Source organism: Phyllostomus discolor, chromosome 4 (genome assembly GCF_004126475.2).
Source record: "Phyllostomus discolor isolate MPI-MPIP mPhyDis1 chromosome 4, mPhyDis1.pri.v3, whole genome shotgun sequence".
Taxonomy (NCBI): domain Eukaryota; kingdom Metazoa; phylum Chordata; class Mammalia; order Chiroptera; family Phyllostomidae; genus Phyllostomus; species Phyllostomus discolor.
The window spans coordinates 151170692-151190840 of NC_040906.2; the positions used below are offsets into that span (position 1 = coordinate 151170692).

At 40.6% G+C, this 20149-nt stretch overlaps 1 protein-coding gene across 6 annotated transcripts in view; it reads right to left on the reverse strand.

Moving 5' to 3' along the window:
- Positions 1-20149, reverse strand: part of MDN1 (midasin AAA ATPase 1) — a 142257-nt gene that overhangs the window by 38433 nt on the left and 83675 nt on the right. For all 6 annotated transcript variants that reach the window (XM_036024465.1, XM_036024464.1, XM_036024461.1 and 3 more), the window contains exons 51-67: positions 19812-19944; positions 18468-18583; positions 17552-17685; positions 14709-14866; positions 14367-14487; positions 13801-14011; positions 11887-12118; positions 11424-11547; positions 10576-10746; positions 7122-7336; positions 6367-6754; positions 5494-5603; positions 4149-4854; positions 1983-2144; positions 1487-1757; positions 508-743; positions 294-389 (exon numbers count right to left, since the gene is read on the reverse strand). In XM_036024465.1, the coding sequence (XP_035880358.1) occupies positions 294-389; positions 508-743; positions 1487-1757; positions 1983-2144; positions 4149-4854; positions 5494-5603; positions 6367-6754; positions 7122-7336; positions 10576-10746; positions 11424-11547; positions 11887-12118; positions 13801-14011; positions 14367-14487; positions 14709-14866; positions 17552-17685; positions 18468-18583; positions 19812-19944 (3584 nt within the window). The remainder of the gene's footprint in view (positions 1-293; positions 390-507; positions 744-1486; positions 1758-1982; positions 2145-4148; positions 4855-5493; positions 5604-6366; positions 6755-7121; positions 7337-10575; positions 10747-11423; positions 11548-11886; positions 12119-13800; positions 14012-14366; positions 14488-14708; positions 14867-17551; positions 17686-18467; positions 18584-19811; positions 19945-20149) is intronic.

The window sequence follows — 20149 nt, forward strand, 5'->3', positions numbered from 1 at the left end:
TGTGCAGGCACACAGCTGGTCTGAAGGCCCACCTGAAAGTCCTAGCCCCATCAGTCCCTGTGGATGATGCATCCCACCCCTGAGAACAGGTGAAACAGGTGGGATCCTCCCATGCCCCCAGAGGTGATGGCTCCCCTTGCAATGATCTGACCCAATCCCAGAAAAAACAAGGTTTATCCTCCCCCAACCCAGACTAAAACTTTCTGTCCCTCTAACAATAAAGGTGCCACAAGATAATCTTTTTTTCAATTGATTACAAACTAAAATGTGGAGGAGAGGGGGAATTGTCATACCTGTGCCTTTGCCAGAAGGATCTCCAAACCATTCAGGAACTTTGAGATGGGGCTGGAAAGTGGAAAACTACGAATCCTGTCCATTACAACTAGAAGCTGCAGAGGGGGGAAAAGTTAGCATATCCCCATGTTAATGTCAATTATCCGAAGTCTCAGGGTACTAAAGAGGCGAGAGACCACACCCTCAGTGCCCCCTCCAAACCAGCGACCCTACCTGCACAAGCGCTGGATGTTCCGGCCAATCCTGAAGCAGCCCACTGACAGTCTCTGAGAAACCCTGAAGCACAGGTTGACAATGTCGTGCTTCTGGGACATTGGGGTGCTGGTAGAAGTCATAGGGCCCAACAGGCTCCACTATCAGGTCAGAGGTCGCCTCCCCAAAGAGAGTGTTATGGGAGAGAGTGCAGGCCAAAAGCTGGCTGCCCAAGAGTTGGTCATTCAGCTCAACTCCTGTAAAGTTAACATCAGGGTAAAGTCAATAGATTCCATAATTCATCTATCAGTAAGTTAAAAAGATGTTAGAAACATGCCCAAACATGAACTATTAAGAACTAAGGAAGCAAATATTTCAATGCCATCCACCCCAAAGTAGCACAGGCCTGGAGGACTGTACCCTAATACTTGCAGCAGTCACAGAAATCTGCCAAGGTGCAGGTTTCTAGGGTACAGACGGGAACTCCATACTGCCTAGGTGCAGTCAAGAAGGAACAAACTTTAGTTTGATGGATTCAAATTCTCAGTTTCTGTAGCTGATCTTTGTAGAGAGAAATGAAATTTAAAGCCTCCTTCCTACTTGCATGGAGTAACTCATGAGGTCATGGAGAAAACGGCATCCAACCATATTCTGTGAGAATTTCTGAATTCTGAGGTTGCCCCCAGGAATACATGTTTTCATTTGAAAAGCATTGAAGCTATTAGAGGAAAAACTAGAAATAATGATAAGACCATTTAGACTAAGCCCACACTTTTATTCTCTCAATCCCTTTACCTGAAAGTATTCAAATAATTAAAATTCATCTTCGTTGCAAAATTTTAAATTTTTCAAATCAGCTGAAGTCCCTAAACTAACAAAATTCCATCAATAAAACAATCTAAGAAAAACAGGGAGGTAATGGTTTTCATTGTCCAGAACTAGCAAATGACTTCTATTCGTTTCTATTTCCCAAGAGTATGACAAAAGTAAACTGCCGTACCCATTAGGGGATAGAAGTGTGCCACAAGAGATGCCCCAGTCTGATAGCAGGAGAGAAACAGGCTGAGGTAATGCTTTGCCTCGTGTGGTGGCAGAGTCTGTTGGTACCAGAGGGACCGAGCAAAGCTGAGGCACAGCTGCTGGTGAATCAGCATCACAGCCTGCATGGAGCTGGAAGAGAGGAGGGCGGGGTCTGCGGCTGCCTCCTCTTCTTGCCCATCTGACGTTCCCTTCTCCCCTAGTGTTGGTTCTACCAAAATATCCGCAAAGTCCTGTAAATAACATTAGAACAATTAAACATTAAAAAAAAAAGTGATTCCAATCAGACTACAAGGAAGGGGAAAAGATGGAATGTGAACAATTAAGGAAATATGTAGCTACTTATATGTATGAAGAAATAGAAATAGTAAAAGATTACAAAACCACTGGAAGGGAGTGCACGCACATGTCTGTGTGTGTACGATATCAAAGGAATTCATTCCAAAACAAACCCTGACCTTTTTATGCAGTGGGAACTGCTTTCTGAACTCCCATTCTTCCTCTTCCTCCTCGCTCAGGGCTGTCTCCGAGTTCCTGCTCCTGTATCTGTACAGGCTGCTGTCCTGCTCGGCCTTCTCTTGGGCTATGCGTTCTTGTTCATCCCACTGATTGATGATTTCCTGAAAAACCACACATTTAGGAGGAAGCTTATTTGCTTTTGCTGAAGCACTTACAATTAAAAAACTCAAGGCTTACCTCTTAATTTCTCATGGAAACAAAAATACCATGGTTCAAAAACAAATGAATGCCAATATCCAAGAAACTACTTTCAGGCAATAGATAGCAAATGAGCTTTGTTTTCAAACTGTATTTGCAGCAACCCAAGTTTCCTAAATCCCCCCCTTGCTATAGCATTAGTTTCACAAGTGTAAAGACTTGCTACAGTAAAGCTATGGGAACTTCCTGTCGAGAGTTCACGGTGCTTTGCAGTAAGGGCAGGCTCAGGGTGTGCAATGAGGAGGTGTGATTCAGACCAAACTTGGCTGGCACCTCAAGGAGCTATACCCGGGGCTCAGGGAGGTTGAGAGGCAACCATCAGGCAAAACTGGGCTATGCCTTATCAGACATTTAAATCCCCTACCACCTCTAAGATTTTAAGTCCTTCAATTGGCAAAAAGCATAAATTAAAGAAATCACAGACTACCGACAAGGATTAAAGAAATAAGCATCCACCATTCGGGAGGAAAATTTGTATAGAGCCCTGACTGGTGTGGTTCAGTAGACTGAGTGCCAGCCTATGAACCAAGGGGTTGCCAGTTTGATCCCTGGTCAGGACACATGCAGGGTTGCAGCCAGGTCCCTAGTGGAGGCACATGAGAGGCGACCACACACTGATGTTTCTTTTCCTCTCTGTCTCCTTCCCTTCCCCTCTAACAACAAATAAATAAAATCTAAAAAAGAAAATTTGTATTGAAAGTCTAACCAGTTAATCTCTGTCCCAGCAATTCTGCTTTCTAGAATTTGTACCCAAAGGCCTGGTTATAAGACTATTTATGGTGGTGGTACTGCATTTTTCTTCAAAAATAGCAGGAAGAGTACATACCAATATAAATTTTCTTTTCTTTTTAAGATTTTATTTATCTATTTTTAGAGAGGGAAGGGGGGAGGGGAGAGAGAGAGAGAGAGAGAGAGAGAGAGAGAGAGAGAGAGAGAGAGAGGGAGAGAGAGAAAGAGAAATATCAATGTGTGGTTGCTGGGGGTTATGGCCTGCAACCCAGGAATGTACCCTGGCTGGGAATCGAACCTGGGACACTTTGGTTCCCAGCCTGCGCTCAATCCACTGAGCTACACCAGCCAGGGCTTTTTTTTTTTTTTAAATTTTCAATGGTAGATTATTTAAATGACTTATGTCATTCTCATATAATAGAAAACTAGGCAGCTGCTAAATGTGTAGGTAAAGAATACCATAATTATGGGAAAAATAAACACCAAGTACTGTTAGGTTTTTTGTTTTGTTTTTTTTTTAAAGCAACTTATAGAAGAAAATGAACTTTATTATTGGTTTATAGAACACTGATGATTTAAGGACCAATCTTAGGAGATAGAATTACTCTCAACCAGAATGGCTATTTTATCAGTTAAATATTAGGTCACTATGTTAAGATTTTTATTTTTAAAAGGTTCTACTACTAAAAAACAAACTATAAGCCACCAGGACAAATGAATTAAATTTAGAATGCCACAGACATACATTTACAGATACATATACATAAGCAAGCCTAGAATGGGATATACCAGTATGTTAACAGTTTGGTAAATTCTAATAATTTTTCCTAATATGTAGTCTTTTAAAATGAGAACAAGTACCTTTTGTTGGTAAAGGACAAAAATCACCATATTAATAAAAGTTGATACAATTAAATGGCAAAAAACACCATAAAGTCAAAGGGCAACCAACAAACTATTAACCATGTGTAACACAGATAAAGAGCTAATATTATTGTTTTTTTAAATCTCTTAAAAACTGAGGAACAAAGGCCCCCAAATCTGATAATTCAATAGGAAAAGAAAGAAACAGACAGTAGACTCCACCCAGTAACCACACAATCTTATGTACACTGGGCGCCGCTAATATCCCACAGGCGCCCTGCTCATGCTCGCAGCCCCCGCAGGAGGCGGCTCACCTGGCACACGTGTCTGAAGAGCTGCAGAGCCCTCTGGTCCATCTCTCCCTTGCACAGCACATGGGAGCGCAGGTAAAGAAGGGCATTCATCAGCAGCTGTTCTCGGGTGGGGCAGGGTCTCTGGCCTTTGCCTTCTAGCTCCTTTCCTCCCGAGCGCTTGAGGGCCAACTTCCCAAGGCCTCGCAGAACCTCTTCAGACTTTACTGAGCACAAAGCATCCGCGTGAGCATAGTAGGTGGGGAAAGTGGGGCCCACTGATGGGAAACCCAACAGGGATGTGGCCAGGACATCCAGCCTGTCTGCATGGACCACACTGCTGTAGAGTGAGGCATGGACCTCAGATGCCACCAGCCTCATGCCATGCTGCATCTGCAAGATGGATGCCTGCAGTGGGGCCACAGAGTCTGGATACAGTGCATACTCCTCTGCCAGTCGTTTCCTGAACTGGTGGTGAGACTGCTGCCAGGAGGCCTCCTCCTTCAGAAGGTTCTGGACCACCTGGGCAGACCGAGACGCATCCATGTGGAGGGCCTGTAAGAGCCGTGTGAGCAGATCCTGAACGGCAGGGGCCTTGGCGATGCTGCTGACGTAGTGGCTGATCTCCTGCACCAGGGACTCATATCCAGGCAGCTGGGGTCTGAAAGCCTGTTTCTTTGACAGGCTGCATATTAAATTCTCTAGCTGATCAATTCTTTGGTGAAGTGACCTAAAGGCAAATTAGCACAATATGCAAATTCCGTCAAAAGAAGAATTCTAGACTGAGCACTCATAAAAAGAGAATGAAAACATTTCAGTTACTAAATAAGATGACAGCACTGACAATTACAATGAAATGGATTATATAGAGAGAGCAGTTACACATGCCACACATGATGTTAAGCAATTTAGATGACTAGCTCAAACTCTCATCACAACTCAATGAAGTGCATTATCCTTCTGTTATGGATATGGACACTGAGGTTTAAAGGCATTAAGAGGTCTACTCCAAGTCTCAAGTCCAAGGGCAGAGACAGAACTGGAACTCAGAACCACCACACTAGACAGTATTTCCTAAGGCAACAGACCCACACAGTGCACATCATCACACTCGTCTTCTCCGTGTTGAGAGTAAGTTCTGGCTTCAACCCTCTAGACCCCATGTGAATCCACACCCTCCTTTCACCGAGTCTATCTTTTTCTGACTATAACCATGGCTTTGGGATCTAATTGCTAGTGTAGTTCAGAGATGTATACCATCACCTCTGCTGACACTGTAATTACATTACAAAGGCCAACCTTCAAATGTCTTTTTCAGGAGGAGAGACTATAATCTCCAACACAAATAATCATCACTCTCCTGTGTTACCTGATGTGAGGATGAGAGTAACTGATGATCACTTCATCTTCTAGGCCTCTTCCAGTCTGTAGCTGGGACAAGAGGTTTCGGGTCTTCCACTCGCACTGCAGCTGGTGAAACTAATGGAAAGCAAGAAGCTGGTCTGCTGTGCCCAGCTAGGACCATGCCTGAAAGAACAATGTCCTGGGGGAGAGCAGAGCAACTGGATAGAAAGAACTTGGGTTCCTGAATGACCCAAGGACAGACAGGGAGCTCTTCTCCTTTAACCGAGACCACCCACCTCAGACTGGTGACGTGAAAGAAAACTATCTTATTTACAACACTGAACTTCTGAGACTTTGCCATAGCAGCTAGGCCTTCACCCAATTAATCCAATTTTCCTTCTTCAAAATACACAACTAGTTTATCACTATCTTCCTGTAGGCAGTTCCTGGGCTTGGTTTAAAGAGCAAGGGTACCCGTGTGACCTGAACCTATTTGGTCCTTGACTTTAAGATAACAAGTATTGAAAAGTTCAAAACCTGAGGAATACTATACTCTGTTTAAAGAACTAATTCAACTCCAAATATCCAAAACTTACTTCAGGGAAAGGAAGTCTGGATAGTGAGGACTACTAGTACTTGTGTGGCAGTGCCTCTGGTGGTGTACTGTCGTGTTCTCTGCCCACTACAGCCTATTGGCAGATACACCAGAATCTTAGGAAGGGCCCCACCCAGTGCCCGAGCCCACTCAGAGGAACCCTCAGAGGAAAACACAGCCTTTAGAACACGCTGTTACAGGGCAGCATACACAAAATCACCCAAAAGGGAAAGAGGATTAATATACCAAGCAAACCCAACCAGTCAGGGATGGAGCCCATCTTCCTAACACTCATCTCCTTACCTCTTCCTTGGCATATTTGAGCTTGAATTCCCTCTTCACTGCAGGGTCATAGCGTGCCTGGGGAAGCCACGTCTGAATCTGGAGCAGTCCAAGGCTCACCCAGAGGCTCCCACGCCGGGCTGGCTCAGGTAGGTCCTGCTTACCCTCCCCTTCTCCAAATAGGTGGCGCAGGGAGGTAAGCAAGAGGCACAGCAGCTCTTCAGGCAGCACATCCTGTCCGGCCATGTCCCCAAGAGTCTGGCCCACATGCTGGAAGGCCTGGCTGTCCCCATGCAACAGATGTTCGCAGTTCTGCATGTATTCCTGCCGTTGGGTCTCAGGAAGCAGCTCTGCCAGGCCTGCCAGATGCCGGCACAGCACCAGCCCCTGAAGCTGGGAATCTGTACGCCTGTCGGGACCAAGAAGCACTTAAGGGTTTGCATTTATTGCATCAAACAACAGTCCTTTCTCCCGCTATCATTCCTTCAAAAAAATGACTACACTGCCAATACTAAGGGTTACTTTCTATTCTCATATAATCTTAGCTGGCTTTCTAAAAATCACTCTCTTGAACATGATGTGCTTAAAATTGACAGAGGAGCTGGCCAGCTCACTACAGCCTCTGTCATGGGCTGAACACCTGGTGATCCAGCCAGAAGACACCCTTGCCTTCACCCACCAGAACTAGCCACTACAGAATCAAATTCTGACTGAGCAGCTGCATGCTCTGGAGAAATAAAAGAAGCTTTACAGTCTACCCAGGGAGGAGGGAATACCTGAACTCTGCTAGTGAAGGGATAGCCATGTTGGTCCAAAGCACTGAGCTGATGTCCTGGAGTTGCTGAGCTCTTTCAACCCACTCTCCCAGAGTGACGTGTGAGGAAGATAGGATGGGGAGGCCGCTCACATCCCAGGGGCTTGCTCTGCAGCTGCTGGTCAAGACTTCAAAGCAGCACTTGGAAAACATGGCTCTACTGAGACTGCCAGGGCCCTGATAGATGAAGAAGAGTCAAGTTAATTTAGAAATTAGTTAAAAGGATTTCAATGAGCATCACTGGCACCTTGGAAGAAAGTGAGTAAGAAAAAGGGGTTCAGGTTGCTAGGACCAGATAAACATCAACGAGAAACTGGACCAGGAGGACTGAATGGGGTCGAGTGTTAACAAGCCTTAAAGGAATGTGAAGCAATTCTAAGAGTGAGGAGCAATGGGTGCTTCAGTCAGAAAGCCCCTTAAACCAGGACATGAAGAATATTTTTGCAATAGAGCTCGGAAAACACTACAGGAAGGTGAGACTCAGAGGCAGCAGGGAAAACAATTCAATGTAAGAGCCCGAGACAAAGTCTGCCATGCCTGTGCCCCTTGGACTGTTCATCTGGGACACAGTACCCGCCACCCACAGCAGAGCTCGACTAGAGGTGACGGGAAGCACTGTACACTCCATGTGACTCTTGGGGACCCATAATGTTTATCACCGAGAGCTTAGAAGGACATCTTTCAATTAAAAAAATAAATTTTGATAGAGCAACCTAACAGAAAAGACTCCAAAATAAATTCATGAACATTTATGGGAATAAAATGTATCACTGAGGTGGCATTTCAAATCAGAGTGGAAAGGCTGAATTAGTCAAAAAATGGTGCTGTTATATTGCTCTCAGATAGACTGTTTGCATAAAATAAAAAAAATTGCAAGTCTACCTCATAAAACAAGATCTCCAGACAAACTTGATTTCAATACAAAACAAAAACAAAAATACAGAAGAAAATATAGGCAAATGGTTTTTAGCTCTAGGAATAGTGAAGAAAGACTTTTTAAAAAGCATGACCCCCCAAAATGTACAGATGATGTATCACAGAACTGTATGCCTGAAACCAATACAATTTTATTAATTCAATGTCACTCCAATACATTTAATGAAAAATAATGCTAAAATAAAAAATAAATAAATAAAAAGCATGACACCCAAGCCAGAAAGTAAAAAGGGATGTATATACTAGGGAAAAAAAAAATTAGTATCTTGAGAAACAACAAAACATAAGAAATAGATTTTCAACTATATGTTGGTTAAAGATTCAATAACCATAATATGTAAAGAGATATCTAATAATAATAAAATGATAAACAAATCCACTTTTTTTTTTTACAACATAGGCAATTAACGTGACTGAAAATTCAGAAATAAAAATGGGGCTCGAGTCAAGATGGTGGCATAGGCAGACATGGCTCGTCTTTTCACACAACCACATTAAAGTTACAACTAAAATACAGAACAATCATCACTCAATAATGTCAGAAATTGAGCTAAAAGGAAATCTAACAACTACAAAATCAAACTGAATGGAAGTCTAACAACTATGGAATTAAAGAAAACACATCCATCCAGACTGGTAGGGGTACAGATGCAGAACAGGCTGGTCCCACACCCACATGGATAAAAATTCTGGGTGGATGGATGTCTCAGGAGTAAGGAGTCCCAAACCTACACCAGGCCCCCCAGCCCAGGGTTCCAGTGCCAGGAAAATAAGTCCCCACACATTCTGGCTGCAAAAAACAGTGGGGATTGAGTCAGTGGAACAAACTGGAGTCCCAAGCAGTCCCTACTAAAGAACCTCCACACAGACTCACTTCCTCTGAGCTCAAGCACTGGGGTAGCTGCTTGAAAGGCACCAGTGGTGTACAGGGAGACACTGAAGTGTCCAGCATCAAGGCCAGCAGAGGCCATTGTCCCTTTGCTAAACCTTCCCCCCACAATGCCAGGGTGCTACACCTGAGACGTAATTGAGACAGAGTCCCAATTATGATGGATGCAAAGAGGCCCACTCCAAGACACATCATGATTAAAATGACAAAGGTTAAAGATAAAGAGAGATTTTTAAAAGCAGCAAGAGAAAAGAAATTAGTTACTGGAAGGTTGCCAGATGGGAGGGAGGAAGGGGGAGAATGGGTGAAGAGGTGAGGGATTAAGAAGTACAAATAGGTAGTTACAGAATAGCCATGGGGATATACAGTACAGTATAGGAAATGGAGTAACTAAAGAACTTATATGCATGACCCATGGACATGAACAATGGTGGGGGGATTGTCCAAGGGAGTAGGAGGCACTGGATGGAGGGGTGCAAAAGGGGAAGAATCAGGACAACTGTAATAGCATAATCAAAAAAAAGTAATTTAAGAAAAATGATCAATATACCATATTTTGCCATGTATAATGCGCACCTACACTGTAGTACTAATTGGCATATCTAATTCACATTATACATAACAATTAGTACTACCCGAGTATAATGCACACCCTTATTTTTCCCTCAAAAATTTGGGCAAAAAAGTGTGCATCGTACATGGCAAAATGTGATGCATGGGAATCATGTTCAATCTCAAAAACAAAGAAGCACAGATTAAAATAAATGAGATTTTTAAAAACCATAAGAATGGCAATAATTTAAGTGTTAATAACACCTCGTATGGCAATGTTACGGAGAAACAGGTCCTCATATATATAATAAATGAAACTGTGCTCTAGTCCCAAGTTCTCCTGTGGTCATCTAGGGCTTAGTGGTCTCCCTCTTCACAGGCTCCTAGCATATTTAAAAAAGTAAAAAAAAAAAAACAAAAAAAAAACCCACTTCCTAGACATTCTGGTAACAGCTAAAAGTTTCTTTAACTGTGCGCACTTTGATAAGGGTTAAATTCCAATTCTTGTAATACATCTAAACACCAAACCTGACAAAGACTCATACAAAGGTAGTTGATACAGGTGTGGCTGTTACAGGAAGGGGGTGGAAATAAAGGCAAGAAACCTCAAACCTGTGAATAAGAAAGTGATTAAATAAATTTCAGCACACATGAAAGATGAAATACCTTAAAAAGAATAAGCTGGATTGACAGGTACAAGCTTTCATAATGTGTTATGTAAACAAAAAAGTGATGTCATTTTTGTTTGCTCACATCAACACATTCATGTACTGTTTAAATATTTTATATTTAGTAAAGAAGAGTTATTTTAATTAGAAAACAAAATACTTCTTTAGAGAGACTTTTTTACTTTAATTCAGAATTTCCCAAATCATTTAAGACAGAGTATCTTTTGTGAAGGTAAGCTTATTAATATCCTGTAGAAAATAAAGCGTTATAATTAGTTAATGCTTTACAGTAGTAAAAAATATTTATTGTTAGATCTATTGTAAAATGTTTTTCCACGATTATCATTTTTATGATTTTTATGCCAACAAACCTTCAGTGTGGCGTCCAAAAGGGACCTGGGCCTCTCCCTCTGCTGCATGGCCGGCAGGGGGCTCCACGTGAGCCAGTACTCTGGGTCTGTGGTCACTGTGCTGCTCCAGAAAGACATGAATGTGGAATTAAACAAATCAGACCACAGAGAGATCATCTCTTCAGCAGACACCTAGAGATAATGGAATAATTAGATATGAAAATTTTTGAGAAAGATTCATAAAAATCAAGTTACATGGTCTTTATCTTGTAAGACCCATCTAAAACTAATACGGGTGTAATGATATTAATCCTGATGTTGCTAATTTTCTGCCACCCTGGCCACCTTGGTAAAGTCACTCATCCTGATTATAATTTTACGAAACTAAAAAGATATCTTCTTTTGTAAGGTTGCATGCAAAAATGTAAGTAAAATATATCACATAATCATAGTGTTGGCAAAATAAATAAATGAATAAGACACTATTTGAAAAACTTAAGGTTGTACTACTGAAGCTATATTAAATACAGTTTACCCAGTATACACATTCAACAGTTATTCCTGGACAAAGAGTGAAAAACACACTCACAATGTATTTTTGAGGAAACAAAATAAGCAAATATTTTAGCTTCTTTTAACTGGAAACTGAATGGAATGATTCTTCAGTAAGTTGAAAAATACCAGGTAATTACTGCACTACTAGATCATTTAAAATTATCCCCTATGAAATTAATTCAGGTAAGAATGAAGTCTGTAACATGCAATTTTGAGATTAAATAAATAAAATGTTCTGCAACCTGTCTGCCATAGAAAATCTACTCAGCTCACAGTGTAAGGGAGGTTTCTTTCTTTTTTATTTTGTTTTTTACCTTCTGATGGTGGAGTAAGGCCCAAAGGTCTCGAAGCTCTTGAGGAACAACAGGTGTGTGCTTAAGACAAAATGTGATGTGATGGCTTATTTCCTCCTCTATCTGTGGCTGATTTTTGCTGGACCTGTTCCAAATATAAAGAAGGAGAGAGAGTGGTCTGTGGACTATCGATGACCAGGCAGAAAACTGCTATGTATGGGAATATGAAAACACAAAGAACTCAGAATACATTTATTTAAAAAATGAGCAAGCAGTATTACTGGAAAAATAGCTAGTAACTTTTTAAGGTGAAACAAAGACAAGCAAAGAAACTTCAAGAAGTTTTGGCTTTCCAAAGTGGCAACTGACCACTCTCTGCTTCAGCAACTACTCTGCCTCCAGACAAGTCTATGCTTTGTTTCCCAGGTAGGATACACAGGACAAACTAACGAGGAAGTAAGTTCCCCCAAGGAAAACGGCTTACCTTCTCAGACAAGCCTGTGTCATAAAGTCAGCTGTCACTTTGTACCGCCAAAGCACAGCCAGATATTCCATTGCAGGCCATAACTGAACACTCCTAGTGAGTTGAATTAAGGAGGTAAAGTCTGGCTGGGAGCGGGTGGAAGCTTCACTGGGTTTCTGCTCCAGAAAACCAAGTGAAATTCCTCTGGCTTTTAGTTCTACACACTGAGCATTCACAAGATTCTTCAATTCATCTGGACAAAAAGACACATAAGGCATTACTGAACAACAGTCAGTAGTACAGGCTCAGATTTCCAAAAGCCAGTTAAGTGACAGTGAGCTAAACCAAAGTGCAGTAAACCTGAGCTGAGTTTCAAATCTGAAATGATGTTAACCCATTTCCCGCTTAGGAAAACAAAAGTGCAGTTCATTGCCAGCATTCATTTAATTTTACATGAACATGTTCAATGAAGCTGAAGCAAATCTTACTGGTTTTCAACTTGGAAATAAAATATAAAAACTGTTCTTGGAGTTACTTCTAAACAGAACTTGCCTGTAATCCTAATACATCTCAGGGTAAATGCTGCAGCTGCAAGTGCCACCTGGGAGTATTCTCAGGGCAAACAGGAAATGGGTTAACACCTGCACAAATCTAATGACAGAATTAAACAATATGCACAGTGGGGCAAAAGTAGGCTTACAGTTGTAAGTAGGTGAAACAGTTTATTCTTGTATTATTATTTATTACTGTACTACTTTCCTCACAACTTTAAACCCAGTTTTGCCCCATTCTGTATGTAAAGTTTAGCTCTATGCCTGACACTTATTTAATAGTAATTATAGTATACCAAACAAAAAATATATAAGAGAAAAATGAAAAACGTACTCGCTACAGGGTAGCCGACACACTCTTAAGACTGTTTTTCAGCAGGACAGACTCCAGAGTGTTACAGGGTGCAGCCAAGAGGGAGGACCCCAAATAGGCATTTGAAATGGGGTCCAGAACTTAAGGTGTCCAGGAGATTTTAAGATGTCTTCATCCTCCTTCCCCAGGTGTGGGCTGGGGGAAGGGACATGTGGAGCAGGGCCTTTGAAAGCTGTTTCTCATAGCAACAGCCTTGCAGCTAACCTCTGGAGTGCTCATTTAACATATCTATATGGCTGGTTGCTTAGATATGTTAAATAGCTGTGGCCATGCCCTGAGACAGGGGAATGGAAGTAACTACCCCACCAAGATGTGACTCGGGGGCAGGTCCCCTGAGTTAACAGCGCCTGCTTAGAGAAGATTGGCTCCAGGACTTGGGGCCACACCTGCCCAGACTCAGGACGGCAGTCCTGTAAAGCTGGAAGGATATGAGTTCTGGCATGTGAAGCCGAGTGTGGGAGGAGTTGGAAATGGGGCTGCAGAGGAAGACTGGCGCGGGGATTTGGGGATTTAAGCCCAGATGTGGCAGCCCTGGGGTAGAGAACCACACAGCCTTGACAGAGTGGAGACTCCCGCAGCTTTAGAAGGGGAAACCACCGCCTGGTTTTAGCAGAGATCCTGGCGACTCAGCTGAGGGTGCCGGGAACCCAGGGAGGTCTCCCAGTTCAGATGGAGTACTAACTGGGAATAACCAGAGGACTGCCTGAACCATGGACTTCTATTTCCTTTCCTGAGATACGGTACTCTGGACTGGGCAAAGGGGGAAGGAAGGAAGGACTGTGTCTGTTTGTGGGTGTTTTAAGGGACTTTGGAATTTTTGATAAAGACATTAGGTCACTACTTTAAGTCTGTATAGCATTAAATAAACGTTTCCTTTCCTTTTCACGAATCTCTGGCATTGAGAGACGTCTTTCCTAGGGCGGCAGCCATGACGGACCCGGGGGCTTTTTTTCAATAATGGTATATCGTCCCAGGCCCCCGCTTGTTTGTTCTGTAACAAGAGCACATTACCTGTGTTGGTATCTTCCAGAATATTAGCTCTGAGGACCAGTCCCCAGGCCTGTAGGAGACTTTTCTTTAACGTCCATTCAGAAGCAACCGTTTGGAGCCGACTGACGTCTTCTAGCCATCCGCTCTCCCCAAGGGCAGCCATCTGCTCCCTGATGGCAAGGGCTTTGTTAAGGATTTTCAGTTTTGAAAAACACTCCACCACCAGCTTGTCCTGAAACAATAAAGCCAAGGAGAGCCTACTATACAGAAGAAATATGGTTCTTTTTAGCAACATATTCAAGTCTGAGAGAAAATTTAAACTATTTCCATAATGCCTCTGGAAAACATAGGACTTATTCCCGTTTGATGCCAGGAGATTTTTACGGTAATAAAGTTAAAACTATTCCTAGCTTTAATAGTCTCAAGAATAGGTAAAATAACATTTAACAAATCAGTTAATATCACTGATCATTTAAAAGGTCAGCCTTGCAGGCAAGAATGAGTCCAACTGAATGGCAGTCCCTGCATTCCAGAAGAACTTCAGAAGAAGAGGTCAAATCTTTCTTTACTACAATTCCAAGATGTACCTTAAAAGGAAATGGTCGTCCCAGGAACTTCTGCAACCTCTTTATACCAGTGAAGCCGCCAGTCGGGCTCCCCAAACAATTCTGAATGTGTTCTGAGATGGTCTGAACCTCTTTGCAGTACCTTTAGAGAAGGAGAAAAAAGAGCAAGGGACCATAAGGAAAGGGGAAAATGCTGGATAGTAAGAGACATCATTTACATTTTACATCTGATTTACATTCACTGGTAAGCCAAGGGAATAAACCAAAGTAGACAAAGAGGAAACAGTTTCGATTCTAAACCATCTTCTCTAACATCATCAGTACTGTAGATATTGACACTGTTACTCATTAAATGAGTCTTACTTGTCTTCATGGTTCATCAGGAGTTCAGGGAGCTGACGGACCAAATGTTTTAAAACCCAGTGCCAGTGAAGGGCAAGCAGGGCCAGGCCTGCAACATCCACTTTCACTGTGTCAGCCACAGTCCAAAACCGGTCCCGCCACCGCAAAGCCTCCAAGATCTAAAACAAAGTAAACCAAAACTGCTCGCAAACAGTCCCCAGAGAAGATGCGAGACACAAACTTCAATTATTAATCAACAGTCAACACACACATGAAAGGCCTACCATTCCACTGGAACACTGTCAGGGACATTAAGGCACACAGAGAAGGCAAAGATCCTCCTTCCTCCTAGCACTTGGAAATGCAGAGCTATTCCATTACAGAAAATAATTACTGGGTTCTATGGTTAAGTGTAAAGGTAATTTTGTAAGAAACCACCAACTTGTCTTAAAAAGCAGAGGCACTATTTTGTCTTCCAGCCTATTTTGTCTTCCAACCAGAAGTAGGTGAGTTCAAGTTTGTTCCATTTCCTTGCTAGTAATTTTGGTCATTCTAATGGGTGATGGCACATCACTATGGTTTCAATTTCCATTTCCTTGATAATGAATAATCTTGCAATTTTTCAAGTTCTTACTGAGCATTCATATTATCTTCCGAGAAGCATCTCTTCAAATAGTCTTGCTCATTCTTCGTCTTATTAGTTTGTTTACATAATTTATGTATGATTTCTAAATATTTGCTCACAGTGTTTTCATTTTCTTAAAGTTGTCTCTTGTAACACAAGTTTTTGATTTTGATGAAATTTTTATAAACAATCCTCCAAAATCTATGCCTATCCTTATTATGAAGATTTTCCCTTGTTTTCTTTTAGATAGTTAATAGGTTAGCTATTTTATATTTAGCCTATGACCCATTTTGAGATAACTTTTCTATAAAACATAAGGTGGGGGGCAAAGGCTTATTTTTTATTTTATTATACAGATCTAGCTGCTCCACCACCATTTGCTGAGTAGACTCTTTTTCCCCAGTAAATGAACCTGCATGTTACTGTTTATCTGACAAAAACAGTAACAACAAATCAATTGACCATTTATGTGAGGGTCCATTTTTGAATTCTCTTTTTTCCCCCCATTGGTCTATATGTCTATCCTTATGATAACACCTACCATTTCATTTATATAGCTTTTTAATTAGATTAGATAAATTAGATAAATGTAAGCCTCCAAAATTGCTCTTGCAATAATGTATTTTTACAGCAAAATAGTCTCAAGATTAGTGATTCTGTTTAGAATTTCCATGAAGTAAAAGCTACTTTCATAGTATCAAATTATTTGTCTTTTTTTCTATATTGACATTTATACTGATGATACCTCCCCACACACAAAAAAAGCATGATAAACAAACGTGAGTGGGTATGGTATCGAGCAAACATTGTGTTCAAAATGAATGAAGTGAATCTGTCAGGTTATGAAAATAATTCAGTTTTGCCACCACTGGTTAATCCAAGCTTTTATGCAAAGCCTAGAACTTTAAAAAACCAAGACCGTAAATACTTCCCAATACTGAAAGATTTGTCTGATGAGGTCTATGGTAATTTATGACTGTGACTTTATTTATATTGAAGAATGAAATTTGTCAGCATTTAGAACACCTGACAACTCAGTTAACAATATTTTCCAAAATCACCAACACACATCCAAATCCATCTAAAGTGCAAGCTAGGCCAATGGATTTTAATGCATGACAGCTTCAGTGACATTTTTTTCCGATTCCACATTACAAGTAACCTTTATAAAACTACTACTTGTCAAGTTGTGGTTTAGTGTCAAAGAAAAATATTCACAATTATATGAAATAGCTACTAAGATACTCCTTTCTTTTCCAACCTCGTAACTATGAAGAGAAGCCAGTTTTTCTTCACAAACTTCAACCCAAAAAATATACTGCAAAAGACTGAATGCGAAGCAGACATGAGAATCCAGCTTTCTTCAGTAAAGGCAGAAATTAAAAAGATTTAAAATATTATTCATATTAACATGAAATGGATCTGTTACTGTGTTTTTAAACAGACTAATAACTATCTTTTATATTTCTCAGATTTATATATTAGCTTAATAAATATTGATAAATGTAACCAAAGAGTTCTTTGGGGTCTTTAATAACTTTTAAGACCATAAAGAGTCTTGAAACCAAAGAGTTTAAGACCTGTTATTCTAATTTACTAGACTTACTAGTATAATCTGGATTCAAAACTCAAATCCGTATGACAGTGATGTCTAGAAAGGCTTAAGTAAATTAAAATGTAACTGTTAAAACTCCAATGGCCAGCAACACATACACAGATGAATAAATTGTAGTACCATACATTTAACGGAATATTACTCAGCAATCCAAATGAACTCTTGATATACAAAACAATGTGTATGCATCTTCAAATAATTATTTTGAGTGAAAGAAGTCAGACAAAAGAAAACATATACTGAATAATTTCACTTATAGAAAACACTCTAGTAACAGAAAGGAGATCAGTGGATACCTGGCTGGGGTGGAGATGGGAGAGGAAGGGAATACAAAGGGACATGAGGAAAGGTTGGAGGGTAATGGATATATGTTCACCATCTTGACTGTGGTTGATTGTCTCACAGGTGTATTCATATAGAACTGTACACTTTAAATACACTCCATTTGTTGTATGTCAATAATGTCCCCATAAAGCTTTAAAATGTATATATATTTTAAATTGTTAAGAACAATTCCATTTCTCAAATAGTATCTGAGATAATAACACTGAAGTCAGTCTCATCCCTAAGAATCTTTGCACCAAAACAAATGTTTACAATAAAAACATGTGTCTTTTTCCTTACCTCACCGACACTGTTATCAGATACCGTTCCCTGGGAGGACTGTACCCAGAGCAGGATTAATGCATCACAAAGTTCAAAAAAAGCTGCAAGATTGACCACAATTTCATGGGGCAGGCTGTGATAGCTCTCTGGATCTTTGAGTTGATGAAAATAAAATAAGAACATTCCATCAGATTTAAATTAATCTCTGGACATTTTCAAAATCAACTGTAATATGAAACTTAATATTCCCAGTACAAAGGTCAATTTTGAAAGGTCAAAACGAAAGCTAATTCTTTGCCTACTATTATTAAACCTTACAGGATCAAGCATGTATACCTATAGATGTTCATAGATGTATTAAACAGTGCAATTTTAAACATGTACATGTTTAAAAGCAAAACAGAAACTAAGTGTATATATGTTTGAATAGATAGAGAACACGGTTATGAGAAGATACAAATGAATATACCATTAATAGAAGCAGCTCTAAAAGCTGAGATCGATAATTTTTTGTTTCTATATAGCTTGAATTTTTTCCAACAAGCATGGGTCTCTTTTCAATTAAAAAAAAAAGGAGGGACAAAAGAAGAACCTATAATCAAATACTTAGGAGCCTGTACTTCTTGAGCCAACAGACCTCGTTTTCAAGTTCTAGCTGTTACTTGCTAGAGATGTGACCTTGAGCATCCCTGTGCCTTCCTTTCCTCTTTCATAACACAGGGCCTACATGGCATACACTTGTAAAAAGTAAAGGAACCAAGGACGTGCCAAGAGCAGCTCATCATTAGTGCTGAATAAGGGCACATGTTTGAAATCAGGCCAGCAAACTGAAAGGAATCAGTAAAATGGCAACAAATACTGAATATGTTTCTTAACTTTGGCAATATTTTGCAATCAGATGTGTAACTGAAGAACAAGAAGGCAGCGGTCTTACCTTTATGGAAATCAAAGGACATTCTCAAGACACTATTTCTTAACTTTTTGCCACCAACAGAAACCAAATTTGCTTCAGTAAAAATTCGTTTTTCCCGGTCAAGATATATGATTGTCCTGAAATGAGATTCAATAATGTAACAAACCATTATTGGTAGATATATTTTTCATATTGGCTGAATCCTGAAAATCCTTGAAACATCAATATTCTTCAACCTGACATTCCTCTCCTGCCTCTACAAAGTCTGGACTGGAGAGACAGAGGCAAAAACGATGACAACTAAGTTGGAGGGGAAAGGACAGATGGCTGGAGAAAGCGGTGTCCAGGTTGACAGCCTGGCCTCTGTCGCTCTGCCATGATCTGACGAGCTGTGCTGGGAAGCCTTACAATCAGGCACCACAGAGTTAATCTGTGGTGTCAGAAGTCACCTGGGAAGGTCGGGCATGAGTTACTGGAAGAGGAAACAAGGGGGTCTCTGAGGTGCTAGTACATATCACATGCATGAATGTGTTTACTTTGGGAAAATATACATCAAAACCATGTATATTAATTACATGCACTTTTCTGTAATGCACATTATACTGCAATTACAAAATTATTTTAAAGAATTTATTAAAGTGATGGCCAATTTAAAAAACTGCTGGCCAAGCCCTGGCTGTGTAGCTCAGTTGGTTAGAGCTTTGTCCCAATATGCCATGGTTGCAGGTTTAAGCCTTAGGGCACATACAAGAATCAATCAATGAATGCATCAATAAGTGGGACAATAAATCAATGTTTCTCTCTCTCCCTTCTCTCTAAGAATCAATCAATCAAAACTGAAAAAAGAAACACCAGCTTATGTAACAGTTAGGTAAATTTAAATGTGAGTGTGAATGTAAGCGTGCAGGTACTACATATGCCTCTAGTCTTCGAGAATGTGAAATGACAGAACAAGGGCTAAGGAAAGGACATGTGAGGGAATTGGTAGGTGCAAATGGAAGGAGCTGCAGGGAATCAACCAGGAAACAGGAGAAATGATTATCTAATTATAAGAGTTAACCATAAAATAAATCCCACTATTAATGCTAAACTGGCTTATCTTTTAAAGCATCCTACTCAATTAGTAAGAACTTGCAAAAATGATAGGAATTTTGACATCACAGTCAGAATACTTCACTGAGCACAGAACACACAGGAGTAGTGGTAATAGAGGCAATCATGTCCACCCCCCCCCCAAGCACTCCTTAGGTTCACAAGATTAAACACACCTAAGTGCTATTTGACAGAGACTTAAAAAAGGTATGCTCTGTGAAGCCAGAGTGTACAATGAGGCAAATAATGCCCAGAACAGCAGGCTTCACCTACTTATTTGCAATAGACTCTAAGAGGGTAAAGAGCTGCTCAGACTGGTCCATTTGTGGGTCAAAGTCCATCGAACTTCTAATGATGTCCAAAGCCTGCATATTCCATCGAGGGTCCAAAGGGATCACAAATTCATCTGGTTTAAAAAACAAAGAATTTTGGAGTTAAATTCCTTGCCGGGCAAATTTCTGTTGACGATCTTCACTGTTTTCATTTGACCACATTCAGTCCTGATGGGGAAGAGGTAGCACAGAGAAATGCTGGTTTCAGCCCATGGTACTGGAAAAGTAAAGTTCAACAGCTGTTATACTATTTCCCTTCTAAATACAAAATTTCTACCA